Source organism: Rattus norvegicus, chromosome 17 (genome assembly GCF_036323735.1).
Source record: "Rattus norvegicus strain BN/NHsdMcwi chromosome 17, GRCr8, whole genome shotgun sequence".
NCBI classification, from domain to species: domain Eukaryota; kingdom Metazoa; phylum Chordata; class Mammalia; order Rodentia; family Muridae; genus Rattus; species Rattus norvegicus.
Genome location: NC_086035.1, coordinates 34,530,887 through 34,550,553, shown reverse-complemented (window position 1 = coordinate 34,550,553; position 19,667 = coordinate 34,530,887). Strand labels below are relative to the sequence as shown.

General features: G+C 45.0%; 1 protein-coding gene across 3 annotated transcripts in view; it reads left to right on the top strand.

The window, feature by feature from the left end:
- Positions 1 to 10,522, top strand: part of Mboat1 (membrane bound O-acyltransferase domain containing 1) — a 113,674-nt gene extending 103,152 nt beyond the window's left edge. The window contains exons 10-12 of one of the 3 annotated variants that reach the window (XM_039096010.2): positions 2,525 to 2,657; positions 5,259 to 5,410; positions 9,204 to 10,522. In XM_039096010.2, coding sequence (XP_038951938.1) covers positions 2,525 to 2,657; positions 5,259 to 5,410; positions 9,204 to 9,324 — 406 coding nt within the window. In that variant the 3' untranslated portion in view covers positions 9,325 to 10,522. Of the gene's footprint in view, positions 1 to 2,524; positions 2,658 to 3,116; positions 3,306 to 5,258; positions 5,411 to 9,203 lie in introns of those variants that run through there. The other 2 variants (NM_001109120.1, XM_039096011.2) reach the window with 2 other exon arrangements.
- The last annotated feature ends 9,145 nt before the right edge of the window (positions 10,523 to 19,667 follow it).

Here is a 19,667-nt window from a genome sequence, read left to right as displayed (position 1 = left end):
CACACACTGGTTCGCTTCTCATGGCAATCCTGTGAGATGCTATTAGTTTTATTACCCCATTTAGTAGCTGTGGAAAGTGAAAGAGAGGGGCTACAGGACACACCCAAAGTCACAGAGCTTTGAGTGACAGACACAGGGCCAAGGGTCTGTTCCAAGAACCAGGCTTTTGACCTCTCTGTGTATGGCCTGGTACTCAGGAGAGACTGTTTTTAGATATTAGGAAGTCAGTGTGATTGTCAGATCCCTGCTGAGGGCTGCTACTGTTCCCAGAACTGAGAGCTTTGTGGTACTCCTCAGGCCTGCATCTGTGTTGACATCTCTGTGACCTGTTTCTGTGTGTTATAAATTTAGAAGCATTACTTGTTGGGGAAGTCTGAATATGCTATCTTTGGAACACCAAATCCCAAGTAGGGAATGTTCCTGAAGCCAGTAAGACAGAAGTATTGAGTTTTGCTTTTGGTAAGCAGTGTCTTCCACAAATCGAAACACTGAGGCAGAGCTGAGGAGATGGTTCGGGGATTAAGTGTCTGCTGTTCTCACAGAGGACACAAGTTCAGTTCCTATCACATACACGGGGTGTCTCACAGCCACCTGTAACTCCAGCTCTCCGGTGGGGGTGGGGGTCCATTGTTTTCTTCTGGTTTCCAAAGCACGTTCACTCATGTGTACAAACCCCCACACAAACACAAAATACCTTTTGAACTATCTTAAAATGATTTTTTATTTAAAATCTTATTTAAGAAATAAGAAAAAATACTTAAAGCAAATAAATCTTTAAAACTACTGAAGCAAAGGAGACACGGCGTAGCAACTCTTCAAATAAAACTTATGTGGTGTCTGAAGACTGCCTGCTTCTGCAGTTTATAAATTCTGATATGAACATGATTATTTTTCATTAATAGTGAAAGCAGTTTAACACTGGCATGCACGTCTTTATGCTGAGTAGTTCCAACATGCCTAGATTCATACGGTCTCCATTAGGAGTATATAGCCCAAGATGATTCAGAATGAAAAGTGTTAGAGATAAAATAATTCACTCATGCAAAATGATACAAAGAATTTTCTAAAATGCGTCTGCCTTGTCCTCATGCTAAGAAGAAATCCTACTGATATAGAGTTCCGATCCTGTATTTTTAATCTCGGTTATATTTCTTTTTCTCTAATGAAAAGGGAGAGGGACCCCTGAATCTGAGTGTGTATCAGTTGTGGCCGCTCAGGCCTTTGATTCCAGACTCGGGAGGCAGAGACAGGCAAATCTTTGATTTTGAGGCCATCTTGGTCTAAAGAGTGAGCTCCAGGACAGCCAGGGCTATCCAGAGAAACTCTGTCGTCATCATCATCATAATAATAATAATAATAATAATAATAATAATAATAATTTTTAAAATTAGTTACTTTTGAACCTTCGGTGATGAGCCCATGGTAATTGCTTGAATTTTCTGCTTCTTTCTGCAGTGTTTAGTGGCCACCTTCGCCTGCCATTGGCAAAGCATAGACTTGAGTTTTGGGTTGGAAGCCCCTGTCACTTCCTATCAGTTACTTTAATCAATAAGACCAAAGATCTCAAGGGAACCAGCTAAACTTTTCTAGCTTCCCACAGTGCAGTCCCCACATTGAGCATCTTAGATCTGAAAACATGAAGTGGCAAATGTTCCCATATCTGAAGCCTTTGAATACTAACACGATGTCCTAAGTGGAAATTTCCACCTCTGATCTCATATGACAGATCGCGGTCAGAACATTCATGCTACGGTATTGGGTGAAGCTGCATTCGGCTGTGTAAGGAAGACGTTCATGAAATACACATGAACTTTGTGTTTTAGACTTGGGTCTCATCCCCAAGATAACTCAAGTCTATGCAGACACTCTGAACGCTGTAAAAAAAAAAAAAAAAAAGGTCTGAAATTGAAAAGGCTTGTCTGAGGCACTTGGGTCAGGGCTGCTCATCTCTATCTTGGTCATTTAAAATCTGACAGGCTTTGAGCAGGTCATCTAACCGGCACGCTGATTTCTCCCTGGAGTTCCAAAACGAAGATGTTGATTAGTCAGACGGCACAGGGGCTGTTGGAAAGATGAATTAATGCTGGCTAAATGAGGATAATTTCCAAAGATGCTTATCTGGAGTCCAGCTATTTTAATGCCATTGGCACTCCTGTCAGTGCCCTTAGTGGATGCACCCTTTGGTGGAACCCACTTCTGTAAGGAAGGCAGGAATTCGTGTTGAGTTGAAAAAGACCACCTAGACCTTTGTGATAATAGCCCACAAGATGGGGTCCAGACCATTTAGTCTAATGAGGTTACGATTTATAGTGGAGCCAGGAAGTGTGTGTCCGATAGGACTCTACGATGACAGGAAAGCATAGGTTGCCTGAATTTCATTGCAAGCTCCTGCTAAGAGTCAGGCAGGCATCTTGCAGAATGGAGCTATAGGACTTCCATGTGGTCTGCCCCGAAGGGAGGCAGGTGTCCCTGGAATCGTGCAGTGTTTTCACCAGGCCTCTGCTGGTCCTTCCTCTCTTCACAGTGTGTGCTATGAGCGGGTTCCCTGGTACCCCACTGTGCTCACCTTCCTCCTGTCCGCTCTGTGGCACGGCGTCTACCCGGGATACTACTTTACATTCTTAACTGGAGTCCCTGTCACATTGGCAGCTAGAGCGGTAAGCTTCCTTCCAGTGTTGGTCCTCTCTAGCAACCTGGGGTGTGTGTGTGTGTGTGTGTGTGTGTGTGATTGGGAGTGACTTTTAGATGGTGAGTGATAACTTCCTCCCTGGAGTTCTACTTTTGTTTTCTTGTATTAGTATTTGGAAAAAAGATCAAATGATATGTAAAAAGTTGTCTTTTGCATAAGGACTTGTCTTTGTAAGAGTGGTTAACTGAGGGGTTGGGGATTTGGCTCAGTGGTAGAGCGCTTGCCTAGGAAGCGCAAGGTCCTGGGTTCAGTCCCCAGCCCCGAAAAAAAAAAAAAAAAAAAAGAGTGGTTAACTGATTCACTTGCAGAGAGTAAAACAGTAAGAATTTTATGAGCAACAAATTGCTCCCTTGAGAAATGGAGATGTTTTGAATCGCTAGAGACGGAATGTTCATGTAAAGATGATCGTATTTATTAATTAATGCAGGCTCTATCAGACTTCAGTTCGCTCAACGATGCTCACCGTCTTACATCATTATGCCAAGTCGAGAAGTAATTCGCCATGGCTCTGGCAGTCAGGGAGACAGCAGCCTGAGGAACTGAGTCTCCCAGAGACAGATCCATCATCATCTATCTGATCGAATCAAAGCATAAAATTATTTGTATTAAGTACAGACTTTTGTGTTTGATTTGATTTTTGTCCTTTGATCACGATTATGGTCTTTCTTATTTCAGGTTCCAAGAGGTTTCAATGACATTAGTTACGTTCTAGATACATTTTGCTATTCCTTTTGTGTGAAGTGTGTGTATGGTGGGGTGCGGGTTGGCGAGCGTGTAGGTGCACTGATATGTGTGGAGAACAGAAGACAGCCTTGGATATCATTTCTCAGACTCCACCCACTATTTTATTTTCCTTTGGAGACAGATCTTTCATTGACCTGGAACTCAAAAGCAGGCTAGGTCTGGCTGCTACTGAGCCTCAAAGATCTGCCTGTTTCCACTGATCTGGTGCCAGCGCTAAAGTGGGCGTCACTATGCCTGGCTTCTTTGCCCTGATTTTTTAAAGTGGATTCTGGGTATTCCGTTCACAACTTGATTATCTTCCAAGCTCTTGCTCTTTACTGTCCTTCAGTGCACTTTTGTATGAATATCCCAGCAGCCCCGTTACATGTCAGCGAGTGTATGGGTATCCAGAGAGCACAGTGGGTGGATAAGTCAAGAGCTCTCCCCTGAGCTTCCTCTTCTCCTTAGATGAAGAATATCAGATTCTATCTAGGAACAAAGCAGAGGGTTGCTATTCAGGACAATTTTAAAAATTCAAAAAAAATCAAATACATATTTGAACACGAGGAACAGGAAAGAGCTTTTGTTTGTTCTTCTTATATATGCCGACTCGGATTCGGAAACAAAACTAAAGAACAGATTGCCGGAACAAACTAAGAAGTAAAGGTCAGCGCTTTGCTCTGTTGATGCGTTCGGCGTATCATTCCTTAAAATACCTACACCCCGGTGGCCTCTGCTGGCCCAGGCTTTGATTTATGTAGCTCTGTCTATTGCAGTCTTAGAAACGGTTTTTCAGAAGGTAGTGAGGGGATGGAAAGAGAGGTATTGATGGAGCAGAATTTCTGATTGTTTTCTAGCAAGAGAAAGAACTCAGCAGTCACGAAAGTTTTGGTTTTCAGTGCCGTGAAGAGACACCTTGACCAAGACAACGCTTATAAAGAACAACATTTAATTGGGCTGTCTGACAGTTTCAGAGGTTCAGTTCATTATAGTCCTAGCAGGAAGGACGGCAGTGTCCAGGCAGTCCAGACATGACACTGGAGAAGCTGGGACTTCTACATCTTGTTCTGAAGGCAGACAAGAGGAGACCGACAAAGCCCACTTCCACAGTGACACACTTCCTCCAACAAGGCCTCTCCCTGGGCCAAGCATACTCTAACCACCACACATCCCCAGCCTAAGAAAGGGTTTTCCTTTGCCAGGCAGTGCTGGTGGCTTGCTAGAAGACTCAAAAGACATGATCTGTGTGGAGCATTAGCACAGATACGGTGCATAGTAAGCACCCAGTAAGTAGCAGTCGCTTTTAGTTGTGGTGACAGTTGACACTTGTACTATAGCCATGGAAACAGGGCAGAGTACAGAGACTTACCAGTAAGAGTACGCCCAACAAAACTGTAACAGCAAGACAAGGGCCAGACAGACAAGCTAACTCGCCCCCAATTACCATAAATTGCATTGAAGGTTAATATTCATGAGCATGGCAAAGTCTATAACAGGTTATACCAAAAAAAAAAAAAAAACCCTCAAATAGGCTAAAGAAATACACTAGTGCCGTTAAGAATATAAATGTAGGTACATGTAGATAGAAAACATTTTGGAAGGCTCTGTGACATGTTCTTAAACTTTTGGGGGGAGGAATGGTTAAAAAGGATGCAATATAGTATATATATTGCATATATATATGTAATAAGAAAAGGGATAAAGGGCTTTTGGTTAAAAGTAGAACTCAAAGGGTTGGTCGTGCTCTTCAGCCTGCCTTCTTCCCTTTGGTTTTACGTCTTGTGACTGAGTGGAAGTTATTTCAGTTCTCACCCCTGCCTCCTACTTCTGCCTTCCTGCTTTGCAGGTGAGGAACAACTACAGACACCACTTCCTTGCTTCCAAAGCTCGAAAGGTTGCCTATGACGTGGTGACCTGGGCTGTCACTCAGCTGGCTGTCTCTTACACGGCAGCGCCCTTTGTCATGCTGGCAGTCGAGCCAACCATCAGTTTATACAAGTAAGTTTCCCTTGCCCTCAGCTGTTGCCTAACTTACCTTTTCTTGACTTCAGAATTGGTAAACGGAGCCAACATACTAAGGGGCTTATGCTGAGAACTGATAAATGCGACTTGACTGTGTGGAAATGCTGATAGAAGCTACTAGAGGAAATGGCTGTCCCAAAGGTGCCAATACATGAGCACCAGTACCTGTGATGATGCCACAAGCATCATCCTAATGTGTGAAGGGCTTTGGTAGTGCACTTGGAGGGGACAGATACAAAACACAGACACAGAGGATTCTCTGCACAAGGTAGAGAACATACATCTATGATCCCAACACTCAGGAAGTGGAGGCGAGAGGATCTTGATTTGAGACTGTCTATTCTTCCAGCCATATTTTGGTTAGGCTTGGTGGCCAGCAAGCCAAAGCGATCATTCTAATCCTGTATCCTTCCCTTAGCCCCAAACCCTACACCAGTACCCAGAATACAGGTACCTATGGTCATACCCACATGCCCAGGGGTTTCTTTTTAATATGTCTTCTGGGGATCTAAGCTCAGGTCCTCATCTTGCACAGCCAATTCTCTCTCCAGCTCTGACTCATGCTTAAGAGAGCCATTAATCTAGCAAAAGGAAATTCAAATGCCACAGTCACCTACAGAAGGTGACAGTAGTTGGTTTGCAGATCTGTAGCTCATCTGGGGATAAGTTTAGTGGCCAGCAGTGAAGCAGGGACGCCTTATCCAAACTCATTTCTCAGATGGTCTCCATATTTCCCATTTGCATTCCTGATATGATCTGTGTGAGAAAACCAAAAGTTACAAAAGGGGAAGAAAGAAAAGCCTGTGAAATTGTCTGAAAAAACCAGTACTCATTCACTCACGTATTCGAAGCAATGTTCTTTCAAATTCAGTGTGTGAGGATGTTAGAATTTGCCTTGGCATAGCTCAGTCAATAAAGCACTTGCCTCGCAAGCTTAGGACCTGAGTTTGATCCCTAGCACCGACATAAGAAGCGGGATGTGGCGGTACTGTAATCCCAGCGCTGGGGAGGTGGAGACAGCAGGATCTCTGGGGCTTGCTGCCCAGCCATTCTGGCCTGTTTGGAGAGTAGCAGGCCAATCAATCAACGAAAGACTCTATTCTCAGAGGAAACAAGCAGTGGTTTTGAGCAACCACAGCTGAGCTTGTGCTCTGGCTTCCACTCACAGATGCACACACAGGCATCAAGCAAAGCAAGCACAGGCACGCATTTGAAAAGGAAGATGCCTTAGAATTCGTAAACAGCTTTTGTAGATAGCCAGCTCTTTGAGAACATACACTGTTTATATCTCGAGTCCCAAAGTCACTACTGAGTACGCGCCATACGTGGTTGCTAACTTGAGACTTTCTGTGACAGATGGAACATTCCATCAAGTTTTAGAGGAGGAAAGGTCAATAAACTTTACTGGGACACTGAAGTTTGCTTTTCTTGGTTGTGTACTGGGATTTAATTTAACATTGTGGCTGCGTGTCCTATGGGAAATGAGGCAAAGTAAAAGAACAAAGTATCTTAAGTGTATTCGCTTCAGAGTCATAGTTTACTGTAGCCTTGACTCCAACCTCTGAGAATCCAGTCTATGCCCAGGATTTTCCTTAAGAGGCCCCCTTTAATCGCAGTGTTCTTTACACTTAAGTTAGACAGTCAGTCACCACTTCTTTGCTGTTCAAATAGCAGTTCGTCATACACAGTCGGCCCTCTGATCCACGAACTGACAATTTTTTAAGAGACGGTGGTGTCTGTATTGATGTCTCTCATGACTTTTCTTGAAAGACACATCTGCACCCCAGATAGAAAAGAAGCTGACAGATCAAAGAAGGACCCTCAAGTCCAGATGGGGAGAAAATGAATTCACTGAGGTTATTGACAAAACCATCAATGATTTGCATGCTGACTTTACCACTGCAAAAGCAAAAGCCCCTTCAGTTTTGTACATTTTATATACGTGGTTGGTTGGCATGGAGGGAGGGGTGAATGGAATCTCAGGGAAGCATCATGGGACACCCTCTTCCTCTCCAGGGATATGTACAGCCCCCTGATCCTTTCCATAGCTTTGTTCTCTCTTATATAATTCAGTTTGTTCACTGTCATGACCGTGGTCCAGGGGTCTTCTGTAGGTTACTTCAGCCATTCTGCTTGATGATGGGGCTGCTCCTGTCAAGTCCAGAGGAAACTGGTTCTATGGTGGAACACGTACAGAGCTTTCATCTTGCTGTTTTCTCTAGTCACTGACCAGTGTATTTGCATACCATGGTTAACCACGAGTGGTTAGAAGCCGAGGAAAGGCTTCTGTGGATTATGTGCAAGTATCACACCATCTTTTAATGCCACATGGTGTCTGGAGATTGGGCAGGAGCAGAGGACCTGGAATTGGTCCCCTCGTGGTACCAGAGGACCACTGTGCCTTTCCTGTTGCACAGGGCAGAAACTCACGTTCTTCTGGAAATCCCAGTTTAATAGTTTTTATTTCAGTGCTAAGAATTAAAGACAGGCTCCCCACATTGACAACATGTACTTCGCCACTCAGTTATATCCTGGCTCTGTGCTTCGGCCATCTTAAGTAGTTAGTGTTTAAGGGACAGTTGAGCAAGTGAAGAGACAGCGGTGCTCTTGATTACTCCATGAACATTCTCAGGGAGCCATGTGTCTTGCTAAAGGTGGAGGAGCTTGGACAGATCTGAGATACTGGGCCTTGTCATTACTGGGGAGTGGATCCCTTGTCTTTGAACCGATTTTCTTCAGATCGTAGAGAACATTGCAGTGATTGGGGATGCAGGGAAACAGCTCAGTGACCCATCACTCTAGGCTTAACACAAGCTCCTAGGCTTAAACCTTACCATCAAGAGAAGGTAAGAGAGACAGAGACAGAGAGAGAGACAGAAGCAGACAGAGGGACACGAAGAGAGACAGGTAGAGCACAGGTGAGCAGGTGGGCAGGGTTAAGGGAGTTGGATTAAAGTACTAATTCAGCCTTTCCAGTGGATCTGGAACAGTTATGCTAACAAAAGCCATTTCTATTTACATGTATTTATTAGCGGGTTGCGTTCAGTGTTTACATTGTTGACAGTGTCACCCAACATTTCTCAAGAGTAGAACTTGGTTCTAACTTAGTTGGGATGAAAGCTATTTTCAAGGTTCTAAATGGAGTTTTCAAAATCTGAATCCTGGACCAATGAAATGGTTCAGCCATTAAAAGCATTTGGTGTGCAAGTCGGACAGCCTGAATTCAGTCCCTGGAAGCCACACTAGAAGGAGCAAACTGACTCCTAAAAGTGACCACACATGTACGATGACACCTCTTCACAAGCCTTTCTAATGAATCATTAAACAAGAGCATAAAAACAATCAGGATCCTTCCAGTTCCTGAAGTGGTCAAGAACTCCTCAACCTGGAGAAACACGTGCGGGGGAGACCAGCCGTGCGTATGCTTAGGGGACAGAGTGAACTCAGGTGCTCTCTGTGCATCCCCAGCTTTTGATCAGCTGAAATGTCTGGTTTCACATAGTTAATTCTCTTGGTCTGAGCACGTCAGTGGGGCAGTGCTGTGTCCGTCTGTCTTTGCCTCACTGAGCTTTATGGTTTTATCTACCCCTGGCCTGCTTGCCCACCAAAGCGAGGAGTACGTTGCAAGCGAGTTGTTGGGACTCGCTGCTCCTGCTGCTGTTGTGCACGGCAACCTTCCGCCTCTTATCCCCACTGAAGGTGATGTCATCGTACATGTTTTCTGTTTGTGCTCCTCTTTGAAAGGCATCTCTTGTGTTTTTACTTCCAGGTCCATGTTCTTTTTCTTGCACATCCTATGTCTGCTGATCATCCTTCTCCTGCCAGTCAAACCACGCCAGCCTCAAAGGCAGTCTCAGAGTCCAAATTCTGTAAAGAAGAAGGCAGACTGATACCCACAGAGAAAAGATGACCAAGAGAATTGTGGGACATTGGGAAGACATAATGGACAGGCTCAAGGGTTCTCCAGTGACTTGGAGGAGATGTTTACATGTATTTTTTTTCACTGCAGGGAATATTTTTATGTCTTTTTTTGTACGATTAAATCACCGTGTCTAGCTTTGTCTACAGACTTCACGGGGCCTTTCAGCGACACAGCGTAGAGAACAGGCCACTGGGTAGGCTCTTCTGAAATCATTTGCACCTACTGAAATCTGGAAGCATGAATCCAGCCATTGCCTCCAGCACTTAGGAGGTGTCTGCTGAGATGACTTGTCTAGATTTTTGAAATCAGAACATTCCCAGGCATGATTTTCTCTTGATAGCTGAAGACCCTTGGATGTGTGACTTACCAAGCTGTGGGTACAACTCTTATGCTGAAAAGCCCTTGGAGGGAAGTGATCATGCAGGGAGGTTGTCAGGGTGTAGAAAAAAACTCCACAAACTGGGAAGATTAACCCCGAATGCTTGAATGGATAGGTGTGCCCTCAAACCAGCTGCATTATCACCCCCACCCAGCCAGAAATGTACCATTCCCCCCCCTTTCCCTTCTGAATTGAGCCAAAATTGGACATCAGAAAGCCGCCTGTGTGCCCCGGGAGCTGGGGAGGGGGCGGGGGCTACTGGTTTCCATTTCCTGTGCTTTGATCTGCTTGACTTGTATTGGCCCTGAGAAGGCACCCAGATACCAACACTGTCAAAGGTGGCCAAACGTCTTTTCAAGAAATAATTGCTTTCAGCATGCAGAGGCTCTCTTTCCTCTCTGCACATCATGGAGGTGTCAATGATCATGGCCAACGTGTAGACACTAGGCAACGTTTGTAATGGATTAAATCCAGCTTTATTTTAGGTGAACTGTCCTGTTGGAAGCTGCCAGCGAGCGACAGTGCTCCACTCTGTCTTTATTATGAATGTGCCTGGCTCCTTTGGGGGATTTCTACTGGATCAAATCGTCTATGCGAAAGAAGGAAATGTAATATTTAAAATGTGGAAAATAATAATGATGATGATGATGATGATAATAATAATAAAATATATGCTTCAATGATATTGCTCAATCAAATGTCCTGGGAGGTGAAAATTTGTTCCGACTAGATGATAAAAATATAGTTTCTCACTGAATAAATATTATATTTCTATTTTAGGAAATGATTCCTTATGGAAAATTGTTTTTTGTTTGTATCGAGCCATGTGTGTTTTCACAGATGCGTGGGAAGCTTAAGTTCTCGGGTATGGTCGGTACTCGCCACGTAAGTCAGGCGTGGGGACTGGCTTCTTTGCACGATTTCTTATCTTCATTCGCAGCTTTGTAGGAACGGCTTATTTCTTCTACAGAGGAAGGCACTGTGGATTACAGACAGCTGTAGTGACTCTGTGTTGCTAGAACCGAGACTTAAGACCAGGGCACTCTGGTGTGAGCTACTACCCATGGGTTTTTCCAGGAAGCACTCTTCTTGTGTATCTTAGGATGGTGAAATGAGGAAGTCTTTCACCTTGACTTTTAAAGCATGTTTCCAGTCTTGGTGCTGGGGAGGAGGACAGTAGTCCTCCCTGGGGTATCAGTGGCAGATTGGTTCAAGAGACACTTCCGGATTCCAGAGTCTAATGATGATCAAGTTTCATAAGTAAAATGGCAGTTCGCATAAAGCATATGAATAATCTCCCATGTATTTTAACTAGTCTGGGGATTGCTTTTGTATAGCTAATGTAGTGTAAATTCTGGGTAAATTATTGTTAGCGTGTCAGGGAACAGGAAGAAACTTGCCTGAACACGTTCTGTGCAGCCATCACCTCTTCCAAATGTGATAGAAACGGAAACAAACGAGTCAGCAGGAAGCCAGAGGAAGCAGAAGCCAGAGAAGAAAACTTGTGGAAGCTGAAGGGAAGGGGAAGGTGCACCTAGCAGTGGGAAGCTGCCTTGCAGGCGTCCTCTAAGCAGAAAGGACTATCCCAGCCCTCTAGATCCTCCATGGTTAAGTAGTGTGAACTCAGCTCATGAAGCTCACATAGATGTAACCAGGAACTCAAGCCTGCCTTAGAACCCAGGAACAGTGTTTGTGTTAAACAACAGTTCTCAAACCATGGGTCACAACCCCTCAGGGTCACAACCCCTCAGGGTCACATATCAGATCTCCCACGTCTCATATTAGCATCATGAATCCTAACAGCGAAGCCACAGCCATGAAGTAGCAATGAAATAACTGTGGTTGGTGGCTCCTCACCACAGCACGAGGAACTGTATTAAAGGTTGCAGCATTAGGAAGCTTGAGAACCACCAGGCTAGAGGATGGGGTACAGGTGCCCCAAATGTCCAAGCCTCCAGCAGGAATATCATAAGGTACAGTGTGGAAAGGATTTCACACGGGAGAGAACGGTAGTGAACAGGATTGGCGTGAAGCCTGGGCAGCATCTCCACTTCCGAGAGAAGAACCTTGATGATGGGTGGACAGGGGGCTGCCGGGCAACCATCTTGTTTCTGTGAGGCTTCTGGTTCAGAAGCTCTAAGGGGGCAGCACCTAGCAGGGGAGTTCAGGCCTATTCCCCACAGACCAGGGTTTAAACCAATAGGTAGAACCATCCTTATTGCCTTAGATTTCTAGGCTGTCTGAAGTAGAGTGTATGTTTAATAAAAACGGGTTGGATGGGGATTTTTGGGTTAACATTATCTGTTTTTCTTTTTAATTAAAAAATGTTCTGTGTATGTGTGTTCGCCTCTATGTACGTTTATGTGCCGTGTGTGTGTGCCTGTTGGCCTCGGATGCCAGGAGAGCACATGGACATCCTGGAACCGCAGTTACTGATGGTTGGTGGGTCCTAGAAATTAAACCTGGGTCCTCTTCGAGAACAGCAAGTGCCCTAAGTACTCAGAATTCTCTCCAACTCCTGGTTCTATCTATCTATCTATCTATCTATCTATCTATCTATCTATCTATCTATCATCTATCTATCATCTATCTATCTATCTATCTATCTAAAGACAAACATAAAATCTTCTATTTTAGTGGTTTGGTTTTGGTACTGGCCTTTTTTTTTTTTTTTAAGGTGGATCTCAAACTCCGAGATCCACCTGCCTCTGCCTCCGAGTGCTGGCATTAAAGGCGCACACCACCGCTGCCAACCCTGTAATTATTTGGTAGTTGAGAGAAGCAGTAAGAAATTCAGTTTGAGATTCCAACTAGTTAGGAGAGAAGGCAGCAGGAGGTGTTGGGACAGGACATAGGAGTTGACATGCATTCATGGAATGGTGGGTCTCAAGCCATACATTCTTTGTGTCTGGGCAGTGAATAGTTGACCTGCTTTCTCAACTCCGCTGTACATCTTAAGAGGCTTGAAGGGAATCAGAGCCTTGGTGGTTTAGAAGCTTCATCTTTCCTCTTCCGTTGTCTCTGGCACTTGGCGTAGCGCCTGCCGTGTAATGAAGATTTAGTAAGTGTTTGTTGAGTGAATGAAGGATTGAATGGATTAGTTTAATGCGTCATTGCTCTCGACAGTTTTGATTGAGCCGTGTTTGCACTGGGAAATGTTCCTGCTTTTCAAAATTAGTTTCTGAGGTAAAGACCTGTGCTTGCAGAGAACACTGGAAGCATATTATGGGGTGGGAGGGGGAGATCACTTAAATAACCAGTTGCATAGTCTGAAACTGCCTGCTCCATCCCTTCACTAACTAATGCATTTACTTATAATATGTGTTGTATCTGGTACAGGCTTGACGCTCTTAGACATTGCAAGTAAAAGAAGCTGGAGACCCATTCTCTTCCCTAAACAATGATCTTAGAAGGATGTGGTTCAGACCTCTGTACAACAGGGATGCCCCTGGGACATGCAGCACCCCCAATTAGAAAGCAGTTGGGTTGGTTGCTTTCTTGCAAATTTAGAGCAGCTATTTCTTAGGGCTAATGCTCCACCTGGGCAGCAACCCCACTTGCCCTCTGGTCTGCTGTCCAGAAAAGTTAAATCTGACGTTATCTGAAGATACCTTAACCTTGAGCAAACAGGGCATCGGCCACACCAGGAAGCAGGTACCACATTCATGGCTGCTCATAGCAGTAATTTCCAGGCTCTGCAAGTGACTCCATGGGGCACATAAGGAAAGTTATGTTGTAGAGAAGTCCCAGCTCATGTCAGCTTGGCAAACTTTCTAACCTTGCCTACTCGCGGCCATGAAGAAGAGCAGAAGCATCATGAACAGCTCCGTTTTTAACTTGCTTTCTCTCCTACAGTTCTGGGAACCTGACGGTGGCCTTCTCTAGCAGAGGTACAAGCCAAGGCTCAGAGACTACAGGTGTCAAGAGACAAAGTTACCACAAACTCAGCTGCAGATCACTTGGCTTTTATTTGTAGCACTCATCTGGCCCAGAGGCTTTCAGATGCAGGCTGGCTGGCCCTGCCACTTGGACGTTTACTGGACATGCAAGAGGCAGGGAAATCCGTGTGCTGTAGTTTACATAACCACTTCCATACTGGAGCAGGTCATTCAGGGCAGCATGATTCCGTGTTCCTGGACCACAGTCAGTCTCTGTGGCTCAGAATAATCTTTTTCATATTCCATTTAAGCTGAGCGCTGTTTTGCAACAGGAGTTAATCCTCGCCTCTATTCCACAGGGCATGGGGGCTAAGGAGTTCAGGAAGGTGGAAGCCAAGCCTGTTAGCTGATTTTACGGATGTGGATTTTCACCAACACCTCTGCTCTCAAAGGCCCTTTTGTTTAATACGATCCCTGATGTATTGTGAGATAGGTAAAAGTTCAAAGATTTCCCTGGACTTTGGGTATTTGAAGCCTGTTGTGAAAAGCAAGGTGCTTTTCTAGAAACGGATGCAGGTATGGGAGGTCTTAAGTGCAGAGTACCCAGGAACAGAACAAGGACATGACAGAAGTTTGAAGTCCAAGGAGGAGGAGAGTTCCTAGAATGTAGGCTGCTCTAGTGACCTGTAAGCACAGGAAGTCGTCCAGTTACTGAGCTGTTTGACACATTTTTTTTTTTTTTTTGCAGTGCTGGGACCTCATGCCTGCTAGGGAAGTGTTCGATCACTGAACCACACCTGAGATCCCTAGAAATGTTCTTGGTCCCTCATTCCAGTTTTGCTTAACATTGGCAAGAGAAAGGAGGACACACTGGGTATGGTAGAGGACATAGGAGGAGCTAAAGATGGACCAGGATATTCCTAGAATCAGCTAAGGTTTCTGCAAGGCTCTGCAGGTGCTGGCTAAGGTGTTGACTGTGCATTGAGGGCTGCTCTGTACCCATCGCTTGCGCTGTCAAACATGTCTGTAGGGCAAGATACCTTGGGATATAAAGGTAATGAATACTTACCTCATCCTTCACAGCTTGATACTGGAAACCTGACAGGGATAACTGGTGGATGAAGAAAGGACAGACAAACATACAGAAAAATCTGGGATTGGATGGGCTGTACCTGGAGGGCACCCACTTCACAGCCCTGGAACTCAGCAAGCTTATTATGTATCGCACAAGGAGGAGGGTTAGCTAGTCTCCATGGGAGATCTCTGTTGGAGAGCCATCTCAGACTATAAACATCAGGGAGGAGTTTGTGTTGGTCAGGAAGGTCACCACTTTCTGCACTCTCAGCCAGTGTTGATACATGAACCAGAGGCAGACATTGCCCGCATCCTAGAGTCTGACCTGGGAAAAGTTTTGCCACTCCTGTGAGTCTGAGGCATTGGTGTCCTTGACATAGCCATGCTAATGTCAACCGAACGCATTTACTCAGGACTTCATCAACTCTCTACAGGTGCATTCACAGATCCTTGGTCCTAAGCATCCCAGAGTCTCGCCCTGAGATATCACGGTTGAGTGTGTCTGGGGCTATGTGAGAGTCAGTGTTGTTACTGTCCACAAAATTCTGATAAGGAACCAGATTCAGAATAATCTCAGCAAGAGGAATGCCTAAACAAGACCCATATCGTGAAATTCCGGTTGATAAGCCAACGTGGATGGGGAGAACTCACAAGGTCTCATCCCTAGATGAAGAGCTGCAGACAGGCCATGGCTGCCAAGAGAGGGCGAATCGGTAGCCACCCTGAGAGGCCATCCAATCTCCTTAATCACATAGGCATATGAGCAATGTTAAATGGACTCAATAGTGTGTGTGTGTGTGTGTGTGTGTGTGTGTGTGTGTGTGTTGGTGAGACATTCAAGAGGAGTTGGTGGGGGAGAGAGAAGGGTGGAAATTATGTAAACACAACATCATGCATAACACTCAAAACACTTTCAATTAATAAAAATTTAAAAATGGGTATTATGGTTTGACGTCAAATTAAGCTACAGAAGTACAGTGACAAGGACAGCCTGGTATTAAAACAGCAAGGTGGATCCATGAGACAGAACATGGGCTCTAAAAATAAGCCATAAAGCTATGGAACCTAGTTTTTGACAAAGTAACAAAAACATGTAGTGGGAGCCTGGTCAACAGATGGAGCTGGCAAGACTGGACCCCACCTGTAGTAGGATGACACTAGACCCACGTCTGTCACCCTATACGGAAAATCAACTTGAAGTGGACCAAAGACATCAAGTTAAAGCCAAAAGTCTGAAACTTCTAGATGCAACCAGGGAATGCTCTTTAAGATACTTGTTCAGGCAAGAATTCTCTGAACAGAACTGCAATAGCACAAAAGCTAGCCCCAAGAGCCAACAGATGAGGCTACATAAAATTAAAAAGTTTCTGCACAGCAGAAGAAACCGTCAGCAGAACAAACAGCCTGCGGAGTGATAGAAAATCTTCACCAGGCAGACTTCAGACCAGAGCTAATATCCAAAATCAACAAAGAATCCCAGAAATGAAACAGCCAAGATACAAAAGTGTCCATCAAACAACGGGCTAGGGAAAGGAAGTGTCTGGTTCTCCAAAGAAGAAACAAATGGCCGGTAAGTAGTTACAAATGTTTTCAAGATCCCCAGTCCTTCGGGAAATGCAAATTTAAACTATTTTGAGATACCACTTCACCCCAGTCAGAGAGGCTATCACCAAGAAATCTGTCAACACATGTTAGAGCAGCTGTGGGAAAGAGGGATCGTTACACACTGATGGTGTGCGTGTGCGTGTGCGTGTGCGTGTGCGTGTGCGTGTGCGTGTGTGTGTGTGTGTGTGTGTGTGCACGTGCGCGCAAATTAATATGGCCATTCAGGAGATCAGTGTGGAGGTTCCTCAGAAAAGTAAAAATAGATCTACCATATGACCCAGTTATCCCGCTCCTGGGCATCCTCAAAGAAGTGTGTCTTACCGCAGAAATGCTCACACACTCAGGACTGCTTCATTTACAATAGAAAGAGCGTCAGACCAGCCTAGACATCCATCAACAGACAAATGTACAGTGAGAGCATTGGTATAGACTAATGGATTATTATTCAGCTGCGAGGAAAAAAAATGGCATCGTGGGGTTTTTAGGAAATGAGTGGATGTGGAAGGCATAATATTAAACAAGTGGCTCAAATTGAGAAAGGCCCTGTGTCTCCTTCACATGTGGCCTCTTGCCTGTGATGTATACACATAATCTATGTAAAGTCTGAAAAACTGGAAAGGAGACAAGAGAGGGTGATATTAGGTGATGAGGAAGGATGGAGGGTGGGCAAAGGACACTGGGACACAAACTGTGGAAGGAGCTGGGGTCGGGGTGGGACTATGAGGAGGGAACAGAGAATTGGGGAGACTGGGGGAAGGAAGAGTCACAAAATATCTTCTAGTGGTCTCTGCCGTATTATATGCCGATGTTTAAAAACCGCACTATAAGGGAGTGTCGGGTCAGTGGGCTTGCACCAAGGGCTTTGTGTGTCATTCCCCTAGGTTTCCCTGGGCCTCAAGTTCAGGTCACATCATGCTGGAGTGCTGGCACCAGTGAGGAAGGTGGCAGCCTTCTAGATAGAGCAGCATTTTTTTTTCCTAAAGAAAATCCATTCTGGATACACACAACTCTTTGAATCCAATGGTCCCTTTTTGTTCTTGGACAAAGAGGGTTCACACTGAAAAGCACTTTTGATTTTTAAAATTCAGAGTAAGCAGTTGACAGCTGCAATCAGTCACCCACCCCGCACGCACTCTGCCTATTGTCTTTGCTTTGCCGACAAAATGACCCTTCAGCATTTCCAGCGGCAGCCAATCGCAGCTGCCTCTGTGGGCTGCTCCGGGAAAGCCAGCAAAGGCCAGGACTAAGTTTCTGCCTACTCACCAGTGACTTTTTCCCTTGAGCCTTTCATGCGGCTGCCAAGGACTTCCTGGACAGCACCCCAGGCCCTGACTATTTATGGCTCCTGTTGGGTCCTGCTGTACACAGCACAAAGCCCACACATTGCAGTCCCTCCTAACCCGCCTGCTTCCACTCCTGCTCTCAGGCCTGCATCCGGCCCTGCCTGAGCCACCTCCAGCAGCAGAGGCCTTTAGTGGTGGGGGAGGGCATGCAAAGCAGAGATTGAGGCAGAACCAAATTCCAGGAAAAGACTGGACCCAGAGGGCGAAAGGGAAAACTGCAACGCTCCTTCCTAGGCAGACCGTGTGTATAGCCATATATATTCTCTGAGAAGTCCCCATGTGGTGGCCTTTGAATCCTGCTCACTGGTCCCCAGGGACATGATATGCTCTGGTTCTCTTGAGGTCAATTGCTTATTTGCACTTAGACTGGCAGCTGTCCAGTGTGCTTCCTTCTGTCTTCATTCTCAGCAAAGTCCTTGCTCAAAGCAGTTCTGGATCAACCCTAGTTGAGCAAATGAGGGAATTTACTCACCATGGGAAGACGATGTTACTTCTCTGGGCTGAGAGAGAAGAGAGCTGATGTTGGGGTCGTGACCTTTATTGCACTAAGAGACCAAAATGGGCAGTACGGGTGGCCCTGCTGACAAGCCACTGGCTCTGAATGTCTTTTCCTTAGAGTCCTTCTCTCCCTCGCACTTGGGATGCAGTTCTGTTCTCTAGAGCTACATGAGACCCCGCTGAACAGTAAACCTCTGAGACTGGAGAATCAGTAGGTTTAGTTAGCTTAGTTTCTGAGCCCTCTGACACACGGCTGTTCTTTATGTGTTCTCAGAGATGGTCCCTCTGAGCATGCTTGCACCCTAATTGCTCTTCTTTTTTTCTCTAACCACAATTTTATTTACATTTTAAAAATAATATAGGATGATGAATTAGACTTCTTTCTATTTCAGTTCTATGAACTTTATTTTTAATTTTTACTTTTCCCCCCTTATTTTTCCTTTTGCTGAAAATAGACTATTTTTTTTCACATACTATGATACCCTGATTACGGTTTCCCTTCCTACTACTTCTCCCAGTTCCTCTGCAGCCCCCTCTCCCAATCTACTCTTTCTCTCCCTCATTAGAAAAGAACAGGCTTCTAAGAGAGAATATCAAAATATAACAAAATAAAATATAATATGAGACAAAAACTATCACATCAAAGTTGGATAGGTCAAACCAACAGAGAGAAAAAAGCCCAAGAGAAGGCTCACGCATCAGAGAACCATGTATTTACCTGCCTAGGAATCCCACTAAAAACTGACCTGGAAGTCATAATGCAAACGCAGACCATCTTGGTGCAGACGCTCGCATGCGCCTCAGTATTGTACTTTTAACCATGTCGATTTAGAGGGCCGGACTTTCTTGGTGTCCTCTCTCCCCTCTGGTTCTTATATTTTTTTCTGTCTCCTCTTTCTCAGGGTTCCCTGCAATTTCAACTTCATGTGGGAGTGCAGGTTATTGATTAAAGCCCACATTAATTATCTCAGTGTTAACACTTTGACAACCTTATCTCCAAACATAGCCGCATTCTCATGTATCGAGGTAGGACTTCGATGTGAGTTTTGTGGAGAATGAATTTCAGCGCCTATAGACCTGTAGGCTTTTCTCATTGTTTCCATGGTAATAAGCCACGAAGCAGGGAGCATCCTTGTGCATGTCTCCGGTGTGGTATAGACGTAGCATGGCAGGTAGGTATGGCGGAGGCCAATGTTAGGACGCTAATGTAAAGGCATAGATTTTATAGTAGGCTTCAGTAGAATTGCTTTGAGTTTGAGGTCAGCTTGGGCTATAAAAGAGACTGATTCAGAAAGCAGAGAAAAGAAATAGAATTTCAATGTACTTGTATCTTCTAGTTCCCCAGATGGGCATATGACCCTACCCTTTCCTCTCGCAGCAGTGCGGAATAGCTTTTCCTTGCTAATATTTAAATCAGTACTTGGCACCACTGTGTGTGTGTGTGTGTGTGTGTGTGTGTGTGTGTGTGTGTGTGTGCGCGCGCGCATGCACACATGCATGTGGATGTTAGCTTGCTGCAAATACACCACATTAT